General features: G+C 41.9%; 1 protein-coding gene across 2 annotated transcripts in view; it reads left to right on the forward strand.

Annotated features, from left to right (window-relative positions):
• Nucleotides 1–27,295, forward strand: part of LOC126478698 (serine/threonine-protein kinase fused) — a 209,849-nt gene that overhangs the window by 84,334 nt on the left and 98,220 nt on the right. For both annotated transcript variants that reach the window (XM_050103723.1, XM_050103722.1), the window contains exon 4: nucleotides 17,437–17,616. In XM_050103723.1, the coding sequence (XP_049959680.1) occupies nucleotides 17,437–17,616 (180 nt within the window). The remainder of the gene's footprint in view (nucleotides 1–17,436; nucleotides 17,617–27,295) is intronic.

Here is a 27,295-nt window from a genome sequence, read left to right on the forward strand (position 1 = left end):
AACAGACCCCACTCTGTTTCAACCCCCACCAAAATGAACCTTGTAGTGAACCCTTTACTGAGTGGGAATTCTTGCAGGTCCTTACTTGTTCACATGACACGGCCCCAGGCCTGGATTCCATCCACAACCAGATGATCCAAGATTTGGACGTTAGCCAGAGGCAACATCTCAGGGTCTTCAACTGTATTTGACTCACGGGTGCCATCTCCTCACAATGGCGAGACAGCCAACGTCTCTTGACAGCTACCGCCCAATTAGCCTGATGAACATACTTTGTAAACTGCTTGAGAGGATGGTTAGCTTCCGATTATATTGGGTACTCGAATCTCGGGGCCTTTTGTCCCTGTATCTGTGTGGCTTCTGGGAAGGATGATCTCCAACTTACCATTTGTTCAGATTGGGAACAGCAATCCGACAGGCTTTTGCTAGCTGCTGGCATCTTGTTGCAGTTGTCTTTGATCTGCATAATGCATACGACAAGGCTTGGCAACATCACATTTTAGTTACCCTCCAAGATTAGAGGTTTCGCGGCCCCCTTCCAGTTTTTATTGGAGAGCTTTTATTCCACTGCCTCTTCAGAGTTCAAGGTGTCTCTTCACTCAGCACTCCTTGTATTCAGGAGAACAGTACCCCACAGGTTTCTGTATTAAGTGTCACATTCTTCCTCATAGCCATCAATGGACTTGTAACCTCTGTTGGGTTGTGGTTACCCTGGCTTTGTATGTTGATGATTTTTGCATCTGGTGCAGCACCCACGCGTTAGCATCCGCTAAGTGCCCGCTGCTAGGCACCATCCAACATGCCTCTTTATGGACCATATCCCATGGCTTCCTCAAAGCGCCTGTTATGCATTTTTGTCATTGACCCACAGTATGCCCCTATACAGAACTTTATGTAGGTGACCAGCGCCTAGATGTTGTAGCACAGTCCCGTTTCTTGGGCATTATTTTTGATAATAAGCTCACTTGTCTGCCTCATGTTCTCCACCTGAAGACTGCATGCATGCAGAAGCTTAATGCTCTCCGCCTCCTGACCCATATTTCTTGGGGTACTGATTGTTTCCCTCTCCTCCATCTGTACCGTGCTGTGGTCTTGTCCAGACTAGATCTTGGTAGGCATGTTTATAGCTCAGTGACTCTTTTCACTCTGAAAATACTTGACTCTTTTCACCATTGTGAAGTGCATCCTGGCTATTGGTGCCTTCCCACTAGTCTTGTTGACAGTCTCTTCACAGGAGCGGGGATTCCCCCTCCACAAATACAATGGAGCCAACTCCTAGATTATTACGCAGTTGCCATTCATTGGTTCCCTGAACATTCTGTGTAGCCTGTCCTCTTTGCAAACGAGGGTTGCCTCTGTCCTGCTAACTGCCCATGGGGGGGCATTGCCAGTTGGACTGCATCTCACTTCCCCCTCTCAGGAGCTTCATCTCCACTCACAGAAATGCACCCCGTATATTTCCTCCTGCACCCCACCTCGGATGGCGCCTAGACCATGGATTAGGATCAACCTATTCCACAGTCCAAAGATCTCTGTTGCTCTTTTGGTCTTCCAGAGTTTTGTACATACCATCCATGCAGAGATACAGGGTACTACCATTTTCTACACTGATGGTTGTTAGACAATAGATAAGGCACAATATGTTTTCACATCTCTTATGGTCTTAGAATACCATTTATTGCCAGGAAGATGTAGTGTGTTCACAGCAGAGCTGCTAGCCATCTCCATTTTGTTTCTCAGGCCTCCACCCACAGTGTTTTAGTATGTACCAACTCAATGAGCATCCTGCAGACTATTGACCAATGCTACTCTCATCACCCTCTGGTCTCTGCTATACATGACTTCTTTCTGCCCTTGGCCATTCCACATGCTCAGTTGTCTTTCTGTGGGTCCCAAGTCATGTGGGCATCCCAGGGAATGAACTTGCTGACCATTTGGTTAGAGAGGCAGACACTTAACCCACTATTCCCTTTCATGATTCCAGCTGCAGATATGTGGATCTACATCAAACCTCTCTTTGCTTAAAAGTGGAATGTCGTCTGGTGCACTACTGCTCTCAATAATAAACTCATCACAATCAAGGAAACTACTGCAGTTTGGCACTCTTCCTTGCACTCCTCTCAGAAGGAGTCCACTGCCTTCTGCTGTCTAAGCATTGGTCATACCAGGCTGACCCATTGTTTCCTTTTGTGTAATGAACCACCTCCACAGTGCGGTTGTGGATCCAGACTGATGGTATCCCATATATTGGTGTAATGTCCCCTTCTTTTGGTCCTTCGTATTAAGTGTAGTCTTCCAGCTTCCTTGCTTTCAATATTAGCAGATGATTCACAGATGGCTGAACTGGACTTCAGTTTCCTCCATGAAAGTGGTTTTTATTTTTAAATGTAAGGTTTTGCTTCATTCCTGGAGCAGGGACGGGGTGGTTGTGGTTGAGGCCTCTCTTCATGTTTTCTCAGTGTGAAATCCCATCTCATTCCCCATGGAAAGACCACTCTTTTATCCCTCTGTCTTTTCCAGTTTGTAAATTTGGTTTACCCTTTTATGCCTTCTACTATGTGTGTTGTAACTTCCTCGTTTTATAGTTTGACTCCTCTGACAAGATCCATCCACTTTTAGCAGACCATCTCTCTTTGGCGAGTAACTTTGGAATTGTGGGACTGATGACCTCACCGTTTGGTCCCATAATGCTTATCAATCAATCAATCAGTCAGTTATATTAATCTAGTACAATAATATCAATAGATGCCACGAAATGACTATGTTCCTCCAAAGATGTATCTTCCTTAAATTCTGTTGAATTATTTTCAAAAGCTAGCTTCTTCATTACTTGTTTTCCCTACAGCTCTTTTCTGGCTGAAATCCAATAATATTTTCTTATCTGCTAAAAAGTCTGAGCCTAATAGATAATCTTTGTTTAAATGTGATACCTCTAACAATGTTTGATAAAAGGCTCACGTTTTAATGGTAATTGGTAGTTGTTTTTCCAAATAGTTTGATCTTGTTAGGTGCCAAACAATATGTTTCTTATAACTACCCCAACTATTACTATAATAAATTGAGTCAAGTGACTCAAATGTTAACTTTTCTTGAGTTCTGGACAACCAGTACTCCCTTGTTAAACTCTTCCTGAAAATCATTCCGAGAAGAGAATTCTTCAGAATGAGCAGTTACCCACTCAGCCACTCAGCAGCTACCCACTCAGCCACTCAGCAGCACCCCCTTCCAAATAACTTAGGCCAGAATCAATTCTCTTGGAGTCATCCCAACTTTTAAGCAAAGATTTACAAAATAGCCTTAAGAAATGCGTAGGATGGACATATCCCTGTGGTCTGAATTCTAGAAATTATTTGGATAAATTCATCCCACTTTCTAGATGTAACTCTTCTAACAATTGTACAGGAAACTCTCAATTAACAGTAAACCTCTTTCTATTAACTTTTCTTTTCACCAGTTCATCCCACTGCATTCTGAACTCAGGCTCTGTTCAATTTGTGTTACCTGAGGAATAGGGTGTACTGGTAGATGATTCAATCTTCTCCAGGACTTTCTGTTCAGTTAAATAACTAACATGATCTTCTAAAGTTGGAAGAGTAGTGCCTGAGATGGCAACTACTTCAAAATCTTTAGTCTATTCCAAAACATTTAAACTTACTTTCATCTCTGAGATTTGTCTATGTACCTCAGCAAATTCCTGTACAGTTAAATCCTTAGTTACATGTGTAAACTGTTCATTGACTTTATTTCTCACTAAGTCACATTGTTTAATTACATAAGAGTGTAACTCCTCTGTGGAAGCAGAGGTTCTAGTATGTAACTCAGGTATTTTTTGATTAATCTTTATTTTTGTCTTTGTGTGACTGTGTAACATGTTCTTCAAGTCTTTGACGCTGTTCATGTACTTTATCTCTTAAAGGTGCACTAGTGATTTCTAGTCTGTCGTTCAGTGATTATTTGGTCTTTAGTCTGTGCCAAAACTTTTTCATACTTAACACCTTGAGTTTCAATTCTAGCATCAAGTTTAGTATTCAGTTCATCACCTGGAAACTTAAAATCTACTTTTAAATCTGCCCTTAATTATTCCCTCAAACATTTAAAAACAAATCTTGCAAGTGCTTCTCCATGTCTGTCATCACTACCAGCATAAAGCAACAATAAGACTAGGTTTTATACTAATCTCCTCTTATGAAGAATTGCTGCATTGACAGCATTATTTCCAGTAAACAATATTTCACACGCCAATGTCCTGTAACTGTTTACGTATTATACCATCACCATAACAAAAAGAAATCAGGTTGTATTTATCACAACTCACCAAACAATGCTTGTGTATCTTGCTCAATCATGATGCCAACAGGAAGCTGGATCACTGTGCTGGGTGAGCGGCATTGCTGTAGGTTGATGCATAGCATACATGATTACTATCAGCTGCTGGGGTGTCATTATGGATTAATGAAACAATTGTCATTCTTAGAAGTTGTAGTCCATGGTTTTCTGGCTTGTGGATTTATTAAACTCTTCTCTGATGTAAGCATTGCTGATGGGTTTAATAATAACTCATCAACCAGCCAGTTCTTAAATTTCTTCCACTGCAGTATTGGTGATGGTTTGTACATAGCCCTTATCATGGCTGTTGATTCCGTTGCTAAGGACAACAGTGATACTCTCTGACGAAATGTTCCTTCAAAATTGTTTATTTCTTCTTGATTACTATTATTTTTATTTGAATTTACTTGATTTTCCAGCACAAAAGTATTCCAGTTCGTGCACTTGGGGTGGCATAATGAAGTGTTTTCCGTTCTGTGAGATAGTATGTTTAGATTATGATTGCCATGATTTTTATTTTATAATTGCCATGATTTTTATTTTTGATCTGCTGCTTCTTGTTAAATGTTCAGACAAACTGTGTAATTCTTCTTTAATGTGGACTTGTTTTTCTGTTGCAACTTCTGTGCTGGCAGCAGTAAACTTTTCTCACATTTTCAACTTTCTACCAACTGAGAGAAAACATTTCTTCAGAAATACGATTATAATGATTTTTCATAAAGATTCATATTCATACATACACTGTAATATTACATGCATTCTGTGGGCCATTAATGCGAGTTCTCTTAACCTGTTCTGACAGACAATAATCTTTTTTTCCTTCCATACATCACTCCCCTTGTCACTGTATACACACTTCCATGGCATGCCACGCATCTCCAAGCCAGGATACTGCAACATGGAATAAACAGCCAAACCAGCAAGTACCGTGAGGTGCAGTAAAGCTGCTATCATCATCCCACTTTGCAGACACACTGCATCCATCCATACTGATGTACATGCACAAACAATCATAAACTTCCAAACAGTAAACTATTATAGATTAACCAACCAATAAAAATAAATACTTTCACAGTGATGATCATTTGTCAGTTCGGTAGACAATGCACAGTACATCACTTCACCAAAATGATATGTTACACTACAAGTTTTGCATAGCTGGAGACACATAGTAACTGTGCCTGTGTGAATTTGCAATAGAATTGGCTACCATCTGGAAACAGTTGTAAGTCACAGTTGACAGGTTTCAGTCAGGTGACCTAAGCTGCAGCAATGTTGGGACACCTATAATGAAAATAATAGGTCCTTTGGTGCTGCTGGAATCGTTTATAAACACAAATGTTTTTGTGCCTTCTATTGTGCAATATGTGACTAGTTTGTCCTTTTTTTTTATATGTGATGGACACTGGTAGGATCACACATCTCTGTTCTGTGAGTGGAAGGCATGTGGGATTAGCCACACTTACACTGTAGCAACAGAATTGAGGTGTTTTCCACTGTTGTAAAACAGCTGAGTCAGCATGAAATGCTTTGCCTCTTGAGCCAGTGGCCAGTCTTCTTGACAGGTTCTGAGAAGCTTTGAGGGTGCATATGTTGATCATTGGTAGTTACAAGATTAGACAGGTAATTGACACTCAGAGAAATAGCAGGCAAGTGTGCACTTGGCATGTTTGCTGGGTCTCATCTGAAATGTGAAATGGAGAAGAAGAAGAGTCAGATGAAGCTGCAAGCACCGAGGATAGTGGATGGTGGGAGATACTGCGAGATGTGTTGAGTATTTGGGCCAGATGGAAAGTGTGTTCAGATAGCCGAAGAGGTTAATGTGTCCACTCACTTAAGGGGACCAACCCTGCCTATCTAACCCATGTTAATTTAGGCAAGTATTTGACCCATTTCTGAAAAAAACTATTTGATGCAGGACCTTAATATTTTTACTGTATGTTACATGATGCTAATAGAGTCAGCTTTACTAAAATCTACTTTATCCATTTTATAGTTTTTAAGAAATACTTTTTTAAATTTATTAACAAAAAAATATTAAGTTTTTTCTGCAGAAAATATTTTTTTGTGAACTTTCTAATGGGGGAATAGTAATGAATGTAGTACCAGAGGTGGCTTTTTATGTTATACAGAGTCTCTGAAAATTACATTCATTTATCCATGATAGTTTCTGATATAATGGGGCATATGTACTGAAAATTTTAGTTTGTGGGAAATTGATTTTATAGAAAAAACTTTTGAAATTTGTTACTTACAGTTAATTAAAACTGTCCTGCTGCATATGATGGCCCTTCTTTGGCTTCTAGCAGGTCTTCCAGCTTCTTTTTCACCTTCCTGGATGTTTGTCTTGCTTTCTTGGCCATATTAGATGCAGACCTCTCTGCATCGGCTATCCTTATTTTATCACAATGTTGCAGCCCAGTGATCATATTTTCACCAGGATTAATTCCCAGCCTTTTCAGTACCCAACACTTTCCAATATTACCGCAATTGAATGTAATAACAGCATCGTGAACTCCTAGTTTCACTGTATGCATGCCTACAAATACAGTTTTAGGAAGGCGGTTCCAAATTATGCTGTTGAAACATTCATTTGCGTTCTGTGTCTGCCCATGCAGACATTTCCTTAGAAGTTCAGGATGAGCCAAGTCTCTGAAAATTGGTTTAATTGCTGTAATAACAGCAGCAGGAAGAGAATGCTGGTGAGAATAAGATTCTCCATTTTCCTGAGCCCTATTGTATTTGCACTACGAATTTTCTCCTGGTGGACACAATCCATGACATGGCTTATCATCAGTAGACGACTTATGGAAAAATATGGCCCAAACATCTCTCTTCATTACCTCCAGATTTTCTTTATTTCTCCTAATTGCCTGCCCATAGCATACCTGCGCGTTTTCTATTTCAGTTTTAGTTAACCGACCCTGTCTTGTCAACAATTTTCCATCTTCTAATTTTTTTCCTCTCATATCAACAGTTAGTTTTCTCAGCCTTGTTCCCAAACGTTTTTGAACATGGCCTACACATTCTATTTTGCTAATAATGGCATCTCCATATTGCTTAGAGTTCACTACATTGTTGTATGCCTTACTGTCACCATCGCCCAAATATTTGGTGTACCGTACACCTCTTGTTTCTACAGAGCAATGAAATATTTGTTGTACTCCATAAACTTCCACACCACCACTTGTTCCTCTAAAATTAGCCACACAGTTGTGTTCTTTATGTTCATTGACTTTACAACATGTGCAATGTTTAGACATCATCTCCACATCTAACACTTTACCAGTGTCTACACTCGTGGCAGTCACTACTCCATTCAGAGAAGTACTTCCTCTTTTCTGCCAACTTTCATCAAGTGCAACTGCAATATCTGAACATCCATCATTTTCTTCCACTGCTTCCCTAGCAGCCAGTTTCATGCTTTCCTCACTGACGTCACATACAGCTTTCTCTAATATTGCAGTCAGTTTTCCAAATTTATTCAGTGGTTGATGTAAGTTCATCACTGAACAAAAAGTTCTCCGTGCAGCCATGCCCTTGCCAATGGATCGTAAGGTGTAAACTAATCTAGTATGGATTTCATAAGGGCCACTTGCATCTGGTTTTGAAAAACTCATAAATGAAATCACAGCTGAGCATTTAGTGCAAATTAAATCCAAAGCAATTGCTAGGCCTTTTCTCCCACTGGCACTCTCACAAATTTTCGCACTCTGTGACTCACTACACTGTCTACATTGTACAAATTTAGAAATTACATCTGATAATATTCTCAAATTTATAATAATGTTACTGCACCCCTTGTCACTTACAGTAAATTCGATGCAACTCTCTTGAAATGGTGAGAGCTTCTTTGATGATGCACTTGTTGAAGAATTACAATCACAAACATTGTTGCCTGGTGACATAACCTCTTGTACAGAAAGCTTTCTAAACTTGCTTCCTCTAAATTGTCGTTTCTTGAAAATGCCTTTATGTTTCATCATCTTCAATAAACACAACAAAACGCACATAAACAAGCACTGCAAACGTAAGTATAACAACTACTCGCAATCACACTTGAAAAAAACTAACCGCGTGTTTGAAATTTCTGTTTCTCGCTCTTTTGCTGAAACATGTCCTACATTGATCCTCTTCTCATTGACTAACTGCCGTACTTACTGAAAACAAGTTTCAATATTTTTAGAGTGCTCATAGAATCCTGTACCTTCTACATATTTAATAGTACTTTGGTTATCAGCATAGTACTTTATCAGCATTTAATGTAGCAAGTGAACTTTCTTCAATAATTTTAGCTTCCTTCAATAAATGATCCAGCCACATTAGTGATTTACTTGGCTCACTTATAGCAACAAATATGGCTTCCAATGATGACTGTGCAACACATTTTGAACTTTACTTTTCTGGATTACTGGTCCACCACAATACCTCATTAAAACACCACTTGAACTTCTATCAATTTTTCTCTTGCATGATTTGTGTCACTATTAGGTTATATAACAGAAGTCATTAATTTTCTAAACTGTATTTCATTGTCAGTTGTATCTTGTAGATAGTGAAGAATTCATTTAACCAGTTTAAGGTGGGCTTTACTAGGTAAATCTTATGCTCTCATTGACAGCATGTGTTAGATCTGGATGTGTTCTCAATGTTAAATACATGAGACTACCTATAATATCTTGTGTCAGTGTCATTAGCTGGTGGTGAATCACTAGCTACCCATCCTGGTTCAACACATAGTGGTACTAGATCTGCTCTGTCATACCAAACCTTGCCAACACTTTTTTTGCATATGCAGTCTGATTAATCTGTAAACAATTTTCAAATCTTTGGATTTTGAGGCTGAATAGCAATTCACTTTGCTAACCACAATATCAAGCTCTTCTTGTAATTTTACTGTCTAACTATTAACCATTTCATCGGATCCCATCATCAGTGCATCATCCGTATGAAATAAAAGGATTAGATTCCCTTCAAAGTGCATATGTAAATCAGTTTTGCTCTCTGATAGATTTAATTTCTTAAGTGCTTAATTTCTGAAGTACTCATTCAAGCATACATACCAACATTTTGCTACTTGCTTCAATCCATACAAGCTTCAAAGCAGTCTGCACACATGACCTGAACCATTCAGGAATGTTATTTTGACAGTAAATTTTTTAATCTTCCAAGTTCATTGAACAGCTGCACAGAAAATGGCTTTGATTGTTTCAAATCTAACAACAGGGTGTAATGTTTCAGAAAAATCAACTTCTGGCTTCTGACTAAACCCCTTTGCAACAAATCTTGCCTTGTAGTGGACAACATCATTGTTATTATTCAATTTTGTTGCAAACAACTAGCAGTTACCTATAGCTTTTCTTCCGACTTGTAAATCAACTAATTTCCAGGTACAAAATTTTTATATGAGTGGGTTTTTTCATCCATTCCACCTTTCCAATTTTCTGCATCTGAAGACTTCAGTGCTTCATCATAGTCTTTTGGAACTTCCCTCAGCATCATCACCTTCATTTGCTCAGGTTCATCATGGTAACTTATTGACTTTTTAGTCATTTCCCTGCTCCTCAATGCTCATTGTCCATCACTATTTTTAGCTTCATTTAAAGAAACACCATTTGCCTCTTCAGTCACATCCACATGATCATGATTTTCTTTGAAGGTTTCCGATCATTCACTTTATATGGTGTTTTATTTTTAAAATCATCCACAGTTGAGACTTCAGCAAACTTGTTAATAACATTCATCAATGGTGGTCATAATGTTTCATCCTTTAATTTTGCATCTGAGCTGATAATAACTCAACTGTAAAGTTTATACATTAGTTATAGTCATCATAGTCAACTATATAATCTTCCAAAGATTTAGCGTCAAACTATTTCCATCCAGATCAGTCAAGAGTGTGAGTTGCAGCAAGTACAGTTTCACTCCACAATGCTTTCGGAATATGCCTTGCTGACTGAAGCCATGGACACACCATCTCATAGATAATCCTGTTCTCACATTTAGCAACTCCATTTTGCTGTGGTGTGTATGGCACAGTCACAGAATGTTTCAACCCAATTGACTCAGCTCTCTTTACGTCACAGTTATCAAACTCCTTTCCACATCAGTGCACAATTCCTTAATATTCAGTTGAGTTTGTTTTTTCACCATCTTAATGGAAATTGGCAAATTCTGTACAACCCCATCTTTTTCCCATAAAAAATATGTCACTCCGAAACCATAAAGTCACCCTTAAAAAAAGAAAATATTGATAGCCAGTGAAATCCTTTTCTTTCATTGGACCACAGACATCATCCTGGACCAGATTATTTATCAGCTTGGTTACCTAAAACTAGCCGATGGTGTTTACTTAGCATACAATCTTCAGTGGCGCAGTGGTTAGCACACTGGACTTGCATTCGGGAGGATGACGGTTCAATCCCGCATCTGGCCATCCTGATTTAGGTTTTCCATGATTTCCCTAAATCGCTCTAGGCAAATGCCGGGATGGTTCCTTTGAAAGGGCACGGCCGACATCCTTCCCTAATCTGATCAGACCGATGACCTCGCTGTTTGGTCTCTTCCCCCTAACAACCCCAACCCCAACCCTGCTACTTAATATCGGCTGCTAACATCACCTATGAAGAGTATCAGTAGCTTCCTTTACAACAAAAAATTTGTTGGTGCTGAATCACTTTCATTGCTAAAGAATGAAGTTCATTCTTGCTTTCAGATAAAGCAACAGCATTTCGTGTGTTACTTCATTTTACTGCCATTTTTGATACTTTGATCAATACATTTATCTTAAGCCTACCCAACAATAAATTACAAGCATCATCTGGACAGTACTACACATCTTCAAAATATGCCTGGTTCACTGTTTTACGATCAAAACTTTCAACATCAGTATGGTTACTTCCAAATGCTTTGATCTGCTCATTATTCTGAGTGCTGTCCATTTTCTTTGGCGTATCAAGAGGATTGTATGAAACATATCAATCTCAACAATTTGTTATGTGATGTATTGCAACACTGTCAATGTACCACTCATCACCTACTGCTATAGTTACATTTTCAGATAATTCAGATTTCTCAAACCAAGTTTTTCCTGGAATTGCTACTGATGACTTTTCCACAGCCTGTAACGTTGCAGAATCAGAATGATTGTGTTGTATTGCATTGCATTACATTATATTGCAGACTTACCACAGCTAGGACAGTTCCTAGGTAGATGACCTTTACCTTTCCATTTCAAGCATGCACAATTTGCTTTGCAGTCTTTCGAAATAGGTCCACTTTTACCACAAGATAAGTACTTCTTTACATCATGTTTGAATGAATTTCGCCTTTTTGCATAAGAACCATTTTATTTCTGTCATATTGATGTCCTTCTCTTGGATTGTGGAAACACTGAAGTTACTACATTTGTTTCATCTCTTCCTTTTTTTGCAACTCATTCACTGCTGGCCATTAAAATTGCTACACCAAGAAGAAATGCAGATGATAGATGGGTATTCATTGGACAAATATATTATACTAGAACTGACATGTGATCACATTTTCACCACAATTTGGGTGCATAGATCCTGAGAAAATCAGTACCCAGAACAACCACCTCTGGCTGTAATAACGGCCTTGATACACCTGGGCATTGAGTCAAACAGAGCTTGGATGGTGTGTACAGGTACAGCTGCCCATGCAACTTCAACACGATACCACAGTTCATCAAGAGTAGTGACTGCAGTACTGCGACGAGCTAGTTGCTCGGCCACCATTGACCAGACGTTTTCAATTGGTGAGAGATCTGGAGAATGTGCTGGTCAGGGCAGCAGTTGAACATTTTCTATATCCAGAAAGGCCCGTACAGGACCTGCAACATGCTTTTATGCATTATCCTGCTGAAATGTAGGGTTTAGCAGGGATCGAATGAAGGGTAGAACCAAGGGCCGTAACACATCTGAAATGTAACGTCCACTATTCAATGCGAACAAGAGGTGACCGAGACGTGTAACCAATGGCACCCTATGCCATCACGCCGGGTGATAGCCAGTATGGCGATGACGAATACACGCTTCCAATGTCTGTTCACCACGATGTCACCAAACACAGATGCGACCATCGTGATGCTGTAAACAGAACCTGGATTCATCTGAAAGAATGACGTTTTGCCATTCGGGCACCCAGGTTCGTCGTTGAGTACACCATCGCAGGTGCTCCTGTCTGTGATGCAGCGTCAAGGGTAACCACAGCCATGGTCTCCATGCTGATAGTCCATGCTGCTGCAAATGTCGTTGAACAGTTTGTGCAGATGGTTGTTGTCTTGCAAACATCCCCATCTGTTGACTCAGGGATCGAGACGTGGCTGCACAATCTGTTTCACCCATGCGGATAAGATGCCTGTCATCTCGACTGCTAGTGATACGAGGCCATTGGGATCCAGCATGGCGTTCCGTATTACCCTCCTGAACTCACTGATTCCATGTTCTGCTAAGACTCATTGGATCTCGACCAACGCAAGCAGCAATGTCACGATACTATAAACCGCAATCGCGATAGGCTACAATCCGACCTTTATCAAAGTCGGAAATGTGATGGTACGCATTTCTTCTCCTTGCACGAGGCATCACAACAACGTTTCACCAGGCAACGCCGGTCAGCTGCTGTTTGTGTATGAGAAATCGGTTGGAAACTTTCCTCATTTCAGCACGTTGTAGATTTCGTCACCAGCACCAACCTTGTGTGAATGCTCTGAAAAGCTAATCATTTGCATATCACAGCATTTCTTCCTGTTGGTTAAATTTCACGTCTGTAGCATGTAATTTTCGTGGTGTAGCAATTTTAATGGCCAGTAGTGTAATTCAGACATTTTTCCTGTAAGTTGTACCATGTTTTCTCTCTTTGTTAGTATATCATACCAAGTTACACAAATGTGATCAAATTCTTTTGACAATGACTGAAGTAAACATGCACACAAATCAATTTCATCTATTGGTTTATTTAGCAGAGACAGCTTTTTTTGAACTTCATCAAATTTTGAAAAATGACCTATTCCCATTCAGTATTAGGAAACTTATGTCACAACAAGTTAATATTTTCTACAGATTAACTATCATAAATCTGGTGCAACCTTTCCCACACACCTTTAGCAGTTTCACATTTGGCAACTCGAAGTAAGGGTGTTTTTTTATGTAGTAAGGAAATGAGATTTTTCTTTGCCTTCGAATTCACTTTTGTCCAAATAGCTAATTTTTCAACATTTACTGTTGATGTGGTGAAAATACGACTTACACATCATAAACTGTGTCCCATTCCAAAATAAAATGAGCTTGTGGCTGAGTTAGCCTCTTGTGTAATTATAAAGTATTGTAAATTCCATGAACAAAAAACGGTACCAATAGTTGAAAGAAAGCACAGGTCTCACCCATCCACGAGAAGGGTAGTAGAAATTATCAACAAAACTACAGTCCGATATCCTTGACATCAATTTGTTGTAGAATCTTAGAACATATTCTGAGCTCTGACATAATCAGCTTTCTTGAACAAAACGATCTCACCGCCAAAGAGCATGGATTCCAAAAAAAAGTGAAACCCAACTCCCACTTTTCTCACACAGCATACAGAAAGCTTTGAGTCAAGGGAGACAGGTATGTGCAGTCTTTCTTAATCTCCAAAAAACATTTCAGTCAGTATCACACCTACACTTATTGTCAAAAGTACAATCATGTGGGGTATCATGTGACATTTGTGAAGGGATTGAGGACTTTTTGGTAGTGAGATGGTTGGTTGGTTGGCTGATTCGGGGGAGGTGATCAAACAGCGAGGTCATTGGTCTCATCAGATAAGGGAAGGACGGAGGAGGAAGTCGGCTGTGTTCTTTGAAAGGAACCATCCTGGCATTTGCCTGAAGCAATTTAGGGAAATTATGGAAAACCAAATCAGGATGGCCTGCCACAGGTTTGAACTGTTGTCCTCCCGAATGTGAGTCCAGTATGCTAAGCACTGCACCACCTGGCTCAGTTGGTATGGAGAATGCAGAATGTTATCGTGGATGGAGAGTCATTGTCAGACATAGAAGTAATTTCAGGTGTGCGTCAGAGAAGTGTGTTAGGACCCTTGCAGACAACATTAGTGGTAACCTCAGACTTTTTGCAGATGATGCAAGATATCTATAATACAGTACTGTCGGACATATTCAGTCAGATCTTGCTAAAATTTCAAAGTGGTCCAAAGATTAGCAAATGTTCAGAAATATAAAATTGTGCACTTCAAAATACAAAAAACCATAGTATTGTATGACTATAATATCAATGAGTCACTGTTGGAATAGGTCAGCTCTTACAACTAACTGCGTGTACCACTTTGTAAGGATATAGAATATAATGATCACATAGCTCAGATGTGGGTAAAGCAGATGGTATGCTTCAGTTTATTAACAAAATACTGGGAAAATACAGTCAGTCTACAAAGTAGATCCCTTACAAATCACTCATGCGATGCATTATAGAATATTGCTCAAGTATGGGAGATCTGCACCAGATAGAGCTAGCACGGGATATAGAACGTATACAGAGAAGGACAACACGAATAGTCACAGGTTTGGTTGATCTATGGGAAAGTGTCTCAGAGATGCTGAAGAAACTGAACGGACTCTAGAAGGAAGATGTAAACTATCTCAAGAAAGTCTATTAACAAAGTTTCAAGCTTTAAATGATGTCTCTAGGAATGTACTACAACCTCCTAAATATTGCTCACATAGGGATCATGAGAAGAAGATTATAATAATTACAGCACACACAGATGCATTCAAACAATCATTCTCCCAGTGCACCATATGTGTATGGCGTTGGAAGAAACTCTAACAACTGGTACAATGGGATATACCCTCTACTGTGCACTTCATGGTAGACTTCAGAGTTAGATGTAGGTAACTGTAATTGCCCAATTCTCCTCACCAGTTACTTTTTTGGATTGTTTTTCTTCTTCAGTCACAATAATTATTCTTGTCCACATGTGTCAATTGAGACAATTTTCCTCTTCTCTGTCTTGTTTTAAACTTGAGAACACATCAAATGACTTCATAAGTTGTCCTCAATAATGTGGTATAACATCGCAAGCTACATGCTTGAATTCATCATTTTTAGATAACTTTTTTGCTGCATAAACAAAGATTTGTTCAGTGTTATATATCCACATGATACTCATGGCAACCAAAGAACAGCAGCAGCAGCTCAACTGAGAATTTACACACCAACACCGATATCATTACATACATGATAAAATATGAAATTATAATTTGTATATTGCTTTACAGAAAGAAACAGTCATTTTCCCTCTGTCAGACAGGTACCTGTCACATACAGAAAAATATGGTTTCAAAAAATTAAGGAAATATTAGTGTCAAATGCTCAACTTTGTTTCTACATTGCATAGGGTTTATCACTCGACCACAAGCAGATACAGCAGTGAAATACCTCAAGTGGAAGAAAACATTTCCTCCAGATGCTTCCACATGTTGCAAATCGCTAGAATTACAGTTCGAAGGCCAAATAAATTTATTTGCATCTTCAATAAACAGTTTGAATGTAATCAATGCAGCAGTCAGCCAAAAGCCTAGTTGCATTGTTAAAGGCAGTACACACTATGGTACTGGAAAATGCAGGGTGTGATGCAAACAGTGGAATGAATAAAGATGACTACTCACCTTATAGTGGCTTGGGGCGATAGAGATGGGCATGAATAAGGATTGGAATGTAGTCACTCAGCTTTCAAACTCCAGAGCAAAGGAACACACAGGCACCTAACGAACAAAATATCTCAGTTCACATTGAAGTAGCTCCCATTTCCAACACCATGTAGCATGAGTTACATACATGTGGCAGATGTTGTTGTACGATTAATCCCATGCCCCCATCTATCACATAATGGCATAATTTAACTTGCCAGAGGCAGAATCATCCAAGTAAAAGCAACACATCATATACCAGTCCTTTCCAGCTTCTGTGTGATCTTCCTTTGAGAATGATAACCAACCAGTTGTTCATCTGGATGAATGACTGCTGCCAAATTGTGACCACGGAATTGTATTACCATGCAGAAACAAAGCAAAGCACTGAAGACAAGTTCAACATCAATGGCTGCTTTATTAGTATCATCTGTAACCTTTATCCTAATATTACCTTCTTTGAATTGCATAGATGGCAACTGCCTGTTCAAACTATTATTCTGTCCCACAATCACTATTTCCTCAAACTTAGTACTTTCTGCACTTCCCCGATCTCTGTCTTTGTTGTCACCTTGCCTCCTCTAAATCTGTTACCTTCTTATTTATCATTACTTTACTCTCTCCCTCTCACTTCAGTTCTGACTCATAAATGTTAGAGCCTATGAATCATCCTCTGCTGTTTTCTCATTGTGCCTCATAACACTACCTCTGGTTGCAGCAGAGCCATATTCATTTCTCTTTTATTTATTGTTCTTCACTCATTTTCTCTTAGCCTCTCCCTTTCCTTTCACCCCTCCCTTTCCTTTCCCTCTTCCTTACTCAGCTTATCCACTGTATGCAACACCACCACTTTCCCTTAAGCGTTCCATTGTCTTCATTCAGAGGACTTCTTTGATAAGGTATCTTAGTCTGTATCTTCTGGCTACATATAAATAGAAAAGAAAATTGTATGTGTAAGCATACTGCTTTTCAGTTTACAGTAGTAGCAACTGTAAAAACTGTACATAAAGAAGTATAATTGAATGTCAAACAGCCAAAAAATATAATTCATCAAAAGTATTGTTATTGGGCCAAATATTAGCTCCCACTTATTTTAAATTCTTGAAAATTCTGAAATTAAATTGGAATATGGTAGGACATATGACATACTGATTATCCAGTCATCAACAAACACTTCCATTTGGTTTTGTATTGTGCCACTCCCCTTTCTTCAAATTGTGGTTTGGGCTTTTATATTTTGGGATTGTAGTAATTTAGTGACAAGATTTTTTTAAACTTTAACATGGAGTAAAACTGTGTGGATTAATATCACATCTTGTACTCAGATTCCTGCCAGCTATTTAATTAATGTCCACACTTTGCATGGAAGATAGCATGTATAGATGTAGAATGTTTTGATGTTTAAGGGATCTGAAGCCACAAAACATCCTGATTGAAGGGAATGGTACCGCAAAATTGTGTGACTTCGGATTTGCAAGAAGTATGAGTGCCGGAACACATGTGCTTACCTCCATTAAAGGAACGCCCCTTTACATGGCACCAGAACTCATTGAGGAAAGTCCATATGACCATAATGCTGATCTTTGGTAAGCTTATATTTTAAATATCTTGTAGTCAATGGAAAGTTGTTTATAATTTTTTCCTCATGAAAAAGTTCTTTAAATTGTAATAAGCACTCTCATGTTGGTCCTCTATAAGACTTATCCTGAAATGTAATAAATTGTACCAATTGATTTAACATTATATTTTCAGAAAATGTCTAATGCATTTCAATGTTACTGTTCATTCAAAATAAAGATTCTGAACTGTTGTTTTATAGTCTATTAGTTATTTTCTCTCTTTTCTTGTGTGTTGCAATTGTGCACAGAATATATGTTAAACTTTTGTTAAGCAATGAAAACTCGGCTGGTATACACATATTTCAAAAAGTATGTGGAAATTCTGTGATAGTAAAGAAATTATATTAAATACTCTCAAATTCCCATTTTTCAGATATTCAGGAAAATGCAGATTGCTCTCTGGAAATTTGTCAGCTGTACATACAAATAGAAATTCTCAAGCTTCACTTAGAGAAACCGAGGAAAAGAGAGAGGGAAAATTGTATGTTACTTTTTAGTAATAGGAAAGAAAGGTAAAGTCCTGTGGGAGAGCAAAATCTGTCATCCCCCTGTGGATCTGGTGGTTAGAATAAGCCCAAGGTATTCCTGCCTGTCGTAAGAGGTGACTAAAAGGAGTTTCACATGTTTCAGCCTTTATGTGATGGTCCCCTGTAGGGTTTGATCTCTGTTCTTCAAAATTTTCCTGAAGAGCGAGTCAATTGGGGAAGGGCGCCTTACACGGTGCATCCATCATGCATTGAGATCTGTAGCCCGCTTCCTCGTCGTCACATTGCAGTCCCGCCCATTCACCAACTCTTGGGGTGCGTTTTCCACCATGCACTATGCAGTGTTGCTTTCTGCGTTGGTGATGACCATGGACTTCTTAGCACCTGATATCCAGCACGGTAGCCAGTCCGTTGTATTGGGGCCCCCATGTACCCTGTTAGTTGTAGCCCCCTGACCACACAGGGATCGCTCTGCTGATACCTGCACCATTAACTCCCTACGTATGCCAAGGGGTAGATTCCCATCCCCCTGGGGCATCGGGACTCCCTGCAATGGCCATCCTGTCAGGTGGCCTCTGCCGCGGCTGGGTGGCGCCCGTGGGGAGGAGTGGATGGCATCAGGGCGGATGACACGCGATGATGCGTAGTCTATCATCTCTTGCTGGTGGTGAAACACCAGCGGTCTCTAAGCATTCATGAACTCAATTCAGTGCACAGAAATATGACCCCAAATCGTTCCCCTCCCTGGCCACACCATGGTAGGAACATCAAGCTAAGTGTGGCAGCAGATCTTATTCACCCCAGTACCTCTTATGTTCGAGAGCTGATGGGGAATCTTTCATGATGATGATGATGAAGCCTCAGTTTTTTGTTGAGCATTTAGAGGACAAGTTTTGTGAGGTCGTAGGCTTGTCCGAAATGAGGTCTGGGTCAGTCATGATCAAAACAGCATCCTCTGCCCAGTCATGGGAGTTACTCACTTGTAACAAGCTGGAGGATGTTTCCGTAACCATCATGCCCCATAAGAGCTTAAATATGGTCCAGGGTATCATATTTCACAGAGACTTTCTTTTGCGGACTGACAATGAGCTACACGCCAATTTAGAGTGATGAGGTGTATATTTCGTTTACTGGGGTCTGAGGGATAATCAGGTTGCCACCGGTGCCTTCACCTTGGCCTTTGAGGATGATACAATGCCTGAGAAGCTCAAGGTGATGGTCTACCACTGTGATGTAAAGCCCTATATCCCTCCCCCCATGCGGTGCTTTAAGTACTGGACATTCAGCAATATGTCTCCCCACTGTACTTCCAGCATCACATGTCAAGACTGTGGACGCCGATCACATCCCAATATTCCATGTTCCCCGCCTCCCATCTCTGTCAACTGCAGAGAGCACCATTCGCCTTGCTCATCAGACTGCGGGATCCTCCAGAAAGAAAGGAAAATCATAGAGTACAAGACCCTAGACCGACTGACCTACACTGAAGCTAAGAGAAAATTTGAACGCCTGCATCCTGTGCGTATGACATTGTCTTACGCTGCCTCTGCAACAGTTCTGGCACCATCAGCTCCCCAACCCAAGTCACCTCTCAGAGTCAGAAGACTACACCTGTGCCCTTGATAGTGGGGGGCATTTCCCTCCCTGTTGCTCCTGCACCACCTACTTTGGGAGCAACACACCCTCCTCCTCCCCCCCCCCCCCCCCCCCCAACCATCAGGGACGTCCGTCCCCACTTCTAAGCCATAGAAGCGTAAGTCTTCTTCGGCTTCTCTCACTAGGAAGAGGTCCCTTGGGTCACTCCTTTCCCAGATTTCAGCTAGTGGGAAAGATGACGCCTGCCAGTGGCTGAAGAGCCCAAAAGCAGCTGGTCGGAGGGCTTCATGCTCATCCTCCGTCCCCGAGACTGAGCCAGTGAAGTCCTCCCAGCCCAAGGAGCAGTGAGAGAACTCCAAAAAGAAAACCTTTAAGACAAAGGAAATTGTGGTGGCACCCACAAAACCGCTACCTACAAACTCTGTGTCTGAGGATGGGGTGAAGATTTTGGTGTCTGCTGTGTACCTAGATCTCCCCAGACCCTCAGACACAATGGATATAGACTGATGAGGCAATAAGTCAGTGGCAGTAGGTGACCCTGAGGCGTAAACTGCCTCATTGAATGTTCCATGCCTTCCCAGTCTAATGGTGTCATCCTCCAGTGGAATTGCAGCAGTTTTTTCCACTGCCTGGCTGAGCTACAGCAGCTGTTAAGCTTTACACCTGCTATGTGCATTGCCCTTCAGGGAACCTGGTTCCCGGAAATGCAGACTCCTGACCTCCGCAGCTATAAGGGATATTACAGGAACCATAGCGACTATAATCGAGTGTCAGGTAGAGTTTGCGTTTATGTCCTAAACTCAGTCTGTAGTGAACCTGTGCCCCTTCAAACCCCTCTTGAAGCTGTGGATGTCAGAATAAGGATGGCACAGAAAGTAACTGTCTGCAATGTCTATCTTCCTCCAGATGGTACAGTACCACTGACTGTATTAGCTGCACTGATTGATCAACTCCCTAAACCTTTCCTAAATTTGGGAGATTTTAATGCCCATAACCCCTTGTGGGGTGGCACCATGCTTACTGGCCAAGGCAGAGATCTCGAAACTTTGCTGTCTCAGTTCTACCTCTGTCTCTTTAAACACTGAGGCCACTACACATTTCACTGCGGCTCATGGTAGTTACTTGGCCATTGATTTATCAATTTACAGTCCAGGACTTCTCCCATCTATCCACTGGAGAGCACATGATGATCTGTGTGGTAGTGACCACTTCCCCATCATCCTGTCACTGCCCCAGCATCAGGCCCACAGATGCCTGCCCAGATGGGCTTTAAACAAGGCGGACTGGGAAACTTTCACCTCTGCTGTCACTGTTGAATCTCCCCCACAAGGTAACATCGATGTGATGGTTGAGCAGGTGACTACAACAATTGTTTCTCTGGCAGAAAACGCTATCCCTCGCTCTTCAGGTTCCCCGAGGTGTAAGGCAGTCCCTTGGTAGTCGCTGGAAGTCGCTGAAGCAATTAAGGAGCGTTGGCGAGCTCTACAGCGACAAACTGGCACCCTTCCCTGGAGAACCTCTTAGCCTTTAAACAGCTCCGTGCCCGCGTTCACCAACTTATCAAACGACAGAAGCAGGAGTGTTGGGAGAGATACGTCTCGACCATTGGGTGTCATATGTCACCTTCCCAAGTCTGGGTAAAGATAAAAAGCGTTTTCGGATACCAGGCCCCGACAGGTGTCCCCAGTGTTACCATAAATGGCATGTTATCTACCGACGCAAACACAATTGCCGAGCACTTTGTTCGAGCCTCTGCATTGGAGAACTACCCCGCAGCCTTTTGCACACTCGAACGGCGGCTGGAAGGGAACGTCCTCTCGTTCACGACATGCCCCAGTGAATCCTAAAACGTCCCATTTACAGAGTTGGAGCTCCTCAGTGCCCTTGCACATTGTGCCGACACAGCTCCTGGGCCTGATCAGATCCACAGCCAGATGATTAAACATCTCTCATCTTACTACAAGTGACATCTCATCATCCTCAACTGGATCTGGTGCGATGTCATCTTTCTGTCGCAATGGTGGGAGAGCACCATCATTCCAGTGCTCAAACCCGGTAAAAACCCGCTTTATGTGGAAAGCTATCGGCCCATCAGCCTTGCCAACGATCTTTGTAAGCTGCTGGAATGTATGGTAGGTCGGCAATTGGGTTGGGTCCTGGAGTCACGTGGCTTGCTGGCTCCATGTCAGGGCGTCTTCCGACAGAGTTGCTCTACAACTGATAATCTTGTGTTCATCGAGTGTGGCATCCGAACAGCGTTTTCCAGATGGCAACACCTGGTTGCAGTCTTTTTTTACTTACGTAAAGCATACGACATGACTTGGTGACATCATATCCTTGCCACAATGTATGGATGGGGTCTCTGGGGCCCGCTCCCGATTTTTATCCAAAACTTTCTGTTGCTCCATTCTTCCATGTCCAAGTTGGTACCTCCCATAGTTCCATCCATATCCAGGAGAATGGAGACCCGCAGGGCTCTGTATTTAGTGTCTCTCTATTTTTAGTGGCCATTAATGGTCTAGCAGCAGCTGTCGGGCCCTCCGTCTCACCTTCTCTGTATGCAGACGACTTCTGCATTTTGTACTGCTGCTCCAGTACTGGTGTTGCTGAGCGGTGCCCACAGGGAACCATCCACAAGGCGCAGTCATGGGCTCTAGCCCACAGCTTCCAGTTTTCAGCCGCAAAGTCATGTGTCATGCACTTCTGTCGGCATCGTACCGTTCATCTGGAACCAGCACTTTACCTTAGTGATGATCCGCTCCCTGTAGTGGAGACATATCGATTCCTAGGACTGGATTTTGACTCTCGATTGACTTGGGTCCCTCATCCTTGTCAGCTTAAGCAGAATTGTTGCCTGAGCAACACCAATTGGGGTGCAGATTGCTCTACGCTGCTGCGGTGCTACAGAGCCCTTCACCAATACTGAATTGACTATGGGAGTGTGGTTTATGGTTCAGCAGCACCTTCAACATTGCATTTACTTGACATTTTGCACCACTGCAGGGTTCAACTAGCAACAGGAGCTTTTAGGACGAGTCCAGTGACCAGCATACTGTTGGAGGCTGGCATCCCTCCATTGCAGATAAGACGTGCCCAACTGCTCGCCAGTTACGCAGCACACATTTGTAGTTCCCCTGAACATCCGAATTACCGTCTCCTTTTCCCGCCCGCAGCAGTCCATCTCCTGCATCGGTGGCCCTCCAGGTCAGAACCAACGATTACGGTTTGCATGCGGTCCCTTCTCTCCAAACTGGAGTCCTTTCATTTACCACCTCTACTTGCGGTCCGTTCATGTATGCCTCCATGGTGTACGCCTCGGCCGCAGCTTCGTCTGGACTTTTTACGTGGCCCTAAGGACTCCATTAACCCTGTGGCTCTCTGCTGTCACTTCCTCTCGATTCTTGACATGTCCCGGGGCTATGAAGTGGTTTACACTGACGGCTCGATGGCTGATGGTCGCGTTGGCTTTGCCTACGTTCACGGCGACCATATTGAACAGCATTCCTTACCCAATGGCTGCAGTGTATTCACTGCAGAGCTGGTGGCCATTTCTCGTGCACTTCAGTATCTCCGTTCATGCCCTGGGGAGTCTTTTCTTCTATGTACTGACTTTGTGAGCCGCCTGAAAACTATTGACCAGTGCTAATCTCATCATCCTTTGGTAGTGTCCATCCAGGAGTCCAACTATGCCCTGGAACAGTCCAGTCATTCAGTGGTGTTCACGTCAGAATCCAAGGAAATGAACTTGCTGACAGGCTGGCCAAACAGACTACAAGGAAACCATTTCTGGAGATGAGCATCCCCGCAACTGACCTGCATTCATTATTATGCCGCAAGGTTTTTCAGCTTTGGGAGACAAAATGGCAAAATCTCAGTATGCACAACAAACTGCGAGCCATAAGGGGACCATGAATGTGTGGAAGTCCTCGATGAGGGCGTCTCGCAGGGACTCCGTGGTTCTCTGCAGGCTCCGCATTGGCCATGCATGGGCAACCCATGGCTACCTCCTGCACCATGAAGACTCACCTCAGTGTTGGTGCGGCGCCCGGTTGACAGTGGCCCATATTCTTTTGCTATGTCCTTCTTTGGCTGCCCTGTGACTTCATCTTCAGTTGCCGGACTCGTTATCATTGATTTTACTTGACGACGCCTCATCGGCTGATCTGGTTTTATATTTCATCCATGAGGGTGGGTTTTATCATTCGATCTGAGTTTTAGCACCTGTCCTTTGTGCCTCTGTGTCCTCCACCCTAGTGCTTTTAGGGTGAAGGTTTTCTGTGTCCTCCACAGGGTGGCTGGATTTTCCTTTTTATATTCATGGTCAGCCAGCCACTGTAATCTGCTTCCTTGTTTTACTCTCTTCTAACTATTTCTTGCATCTCTCTGTTGTTATCTTGTCCTCTTTTACTCCTTTTAGTGTTTGTTGCCTTTCCTTCATTCTTGTGGTCTTTCCTTTCTTTCTGTTTTGTGTTATATGTCTCGTCTATTTTATTCTGACACTTGTGGCTTTGTTTTATTAGGAACAAGGGACCGATGACTTGGTAGTTTGGTCCCACTTCCCCCTCTTTTAAACCCACCAACCAACCAATCCTTCACATTGAGTGGGAGGTTGCAGTGGAAGTCACTTCAGAGTCTTTGACTTAGGAAGCACCGAAGCCATCATCTGACAAGTCACATTTTTTTAAGGTCGTATGCAGTATACACTACTGCCAGACATTGGTTACACAACCCTTAAAAGACAGCAAAAAACCTTTGCATTAATCAGAAGTATTCTTTAGGTGTGTACAGTTTTGTTACTAGCTGAGTACTAAAATCCCTTCACCATTCAGAAGCTCCCCCTCTCCTTCTTAGCTACTTCTGACATTAGTTAATGATTAATGTATCAAGCCTGTTTTTCTGACTGACTTAACCATGTAATCCCTACAAGAATTAAAATAAGCAAGTCAGCTGTAATTGCAGAAATACCTCCCTCCTCCAGTTCCAGACATAAGAAGCAAATGTGTAAAATTAACTTAGAATAGAATGCGTTTTGGTTTACCAAATATGTCAGCTGCCTCTCAATTTATTTTCTGTAAGACTTACATTCAGAAAACCCTATATATAACTTCAAAGAACTAATCATACTAAATTACTCTAAAGCCAGTAGTGCTGAGATGGCTAAACTGGTAAGGATCCTGGTTTGAATCTTGTTCCAGCATATAGTTTTAACCTATCATTTATAATCAGTAGTTCATGGTATTTATCTTAAAGTCTGGCCATCCAGATGCATGTTGTCAATGTATGCCCCATGTAATTTATGGCTGTCACCCTAATATGTCTGTTAGACAGATTATGCTGTATACTTGATAATGGCTGCACAGTCTAAACTGTGCAGTAGTGAAAAATACAAAATAAAGTGCTATTGTAATCCAAGTGATGACAGCCAGTGTGGCAGATTATTTCCATTCCAAAAAGTTTATTTTTGCTGTGGACCCGTGGTTGGCAGCTAAAATATTATGTCCAAATTTTAGTTCCCAATGGATCCACAGCTGAAATGAACCATTGAATTAGACACACCTACCCAGTAGCAAGTAGTTCCTCCTTTTACTCTAGTAGCAGTTGATACAATGTGATGTGGACTCTACAAGTCAACAGTATTGGTGCCCATTCTCATCCATAACCATTCAACCACCAGTGACAACTCATGAAGATTCGACTCCTTTGAGAATCTCTTTACTTAAGCTCTGTAGAAGGAAAATTAATATTTATTCTCATGAGTATGTGTTATGTATTCCTATATTTTAGAAGTCGAGATGACCTTTCACTGAAAAGCAGAAGTGTTGAGTTGTCAGCAGGCTCTCACAAAAAAGAAAGGAAACTTGCTAGTTGGAATGAATCTTTTCTCGGGCTGGAGCGCGCGCGCGCCCACACACACACACACACACACACACACACACACACACACACACACACACTGCCAACTGAATGCACAGTGCAAGGATTGCAGCTTGGCAGGTAGATTTGGTTGCAGTGGGATGGGGTGAGCTGGGTAGAGCCAGAGAGAGGCAGGAGACAGAAAGAGGTGTTGGGGCTGGGTAGCTAGAGGCTCAGAGGTAGACAGCTAGTTTGCTGGCTAGAAATGTGAGAGGGAGAGCTGGCAGGTGCACAGGCTAAGCACGTGATGCATGGTTGTTGGATCCAGTTGGCAGCGGTGCACAATGAAGGTGAAATGGAGATGCAAATTGGGAGGGAGTGATCGGACAGAAAAAGGTGAAACTTTTATGTTGAGGGTGTGGGGACAGTGTCACAATGGAGATTGAGGCCAGAAGGGGTATAGGAGCAAAGGATGTGGTGCAACGATAACTCCCATTTGTAGAGTTCAAAAAACCTGATGGTGGAGGGAAGGATCCAGAGGGTCCAGATTGTGAAGCACTCGCTGAAATTGAGCATGTTGTGCCACCAGGGGTCAACTTTGTTCTTGGCCACAGTTTGGTGGTGGCCACTGATTCTGATGGACAGCTGGTTGTTTGTCATAAACCCCCCCCCCCCCCCCCCCTCCCAAAAAAAAAGAAAAAGAAAAAAAAAACACCATGTGCATCAGTTGCAGCAGAGTTGGTGCATGAAATGGCCCTGCCTCTAATGGGTTAAAATAAGCCTCCAAGAGGATTGGAAAGGAAGTGCTGGGTGAGTGGATTGGGCAGCTTGTGCACCTGTGTCTTCCACAGGGATAGGATCACTGTGGGAAGAGGTTGGAAGTGAGAATGGTATGGTAGAAGACTAGGATGTTGCATAGGTTGGGTAGGTGACAACACCACTTTAGAAGGGGGGATGTATCTCATTTCATGGTATCATGATATAATAATCAAAGCCTTAGCAAAGGATGTATCTAGATGTCCCAGTCCAGGATGGTGTTGGGTGCCAAGGGAGGTATGCCATTGTGGCTGATTCTTTGGTGTCATGGGATGATTAGGCTTATGTGAAGATATGGCAGGGTATATTCGTTTGCAGACTATGTTTGGAGAGTATTGCCTGCCTGTGAAGGCCCTTGTGAGTCCTTCAGCATATTGAGCAAGTGAGTTCTTGTCACTATTGTCACAACAGATACGCTGTCCGTGGGTGGCCACGCTATATGGGGGTATTTCTTGGTATGGGCAGGATGACAGCTGCCAAAATTCATATACTGTTGGTGGTTAGCAGGTTTAATATGAACAGAGCTGTGGATGGAGCTATCAGTTAGGTGGAGTTGAATGACCAGGAAGGTGGCACATTGAATTGAGGAGGACCAGGTAGAGTGGATGGAAGAGAAGGTGTTGAGGTTGTGAAGGAAAGAGCATAGGCCAACTTGGCTCTGAGTCCAAATCATGCAGATACCATTAATGAATCTCAAGCAGACAGTGGGTTTGGGGTTTTGAAAGGTTAGGAAGGTTTCCTCTGGGTGGTCCATACAAGGTTGGCACTGGAAGGTGCCCTGCGGGTGCCCATAATTGTGTTTTGAGTTGTTGTATACCTTCCCCTCTAAGGAGAAGTAGTTGTGTGTCAGGTTGTAGTTGGTAAGGTGTATGAAGAATGAGGTAATGGGTGTGAAG

Source organism: Schistocerca serialis, chromosome 1 (genome assembly GCF_023864345.2).
Source record: "Schistocerca serialis cubense isolate TAMUIC-IGC-003099 chromosome 1, iqSchSeri2.2, whole genome shotgun sequence".
Lineage (NCBI taxonomy): Eukaryota > Metazoa > Arthropoda > Insecta > Orthoptera > Acrididae > Schistocerca > Schistocerca serialis.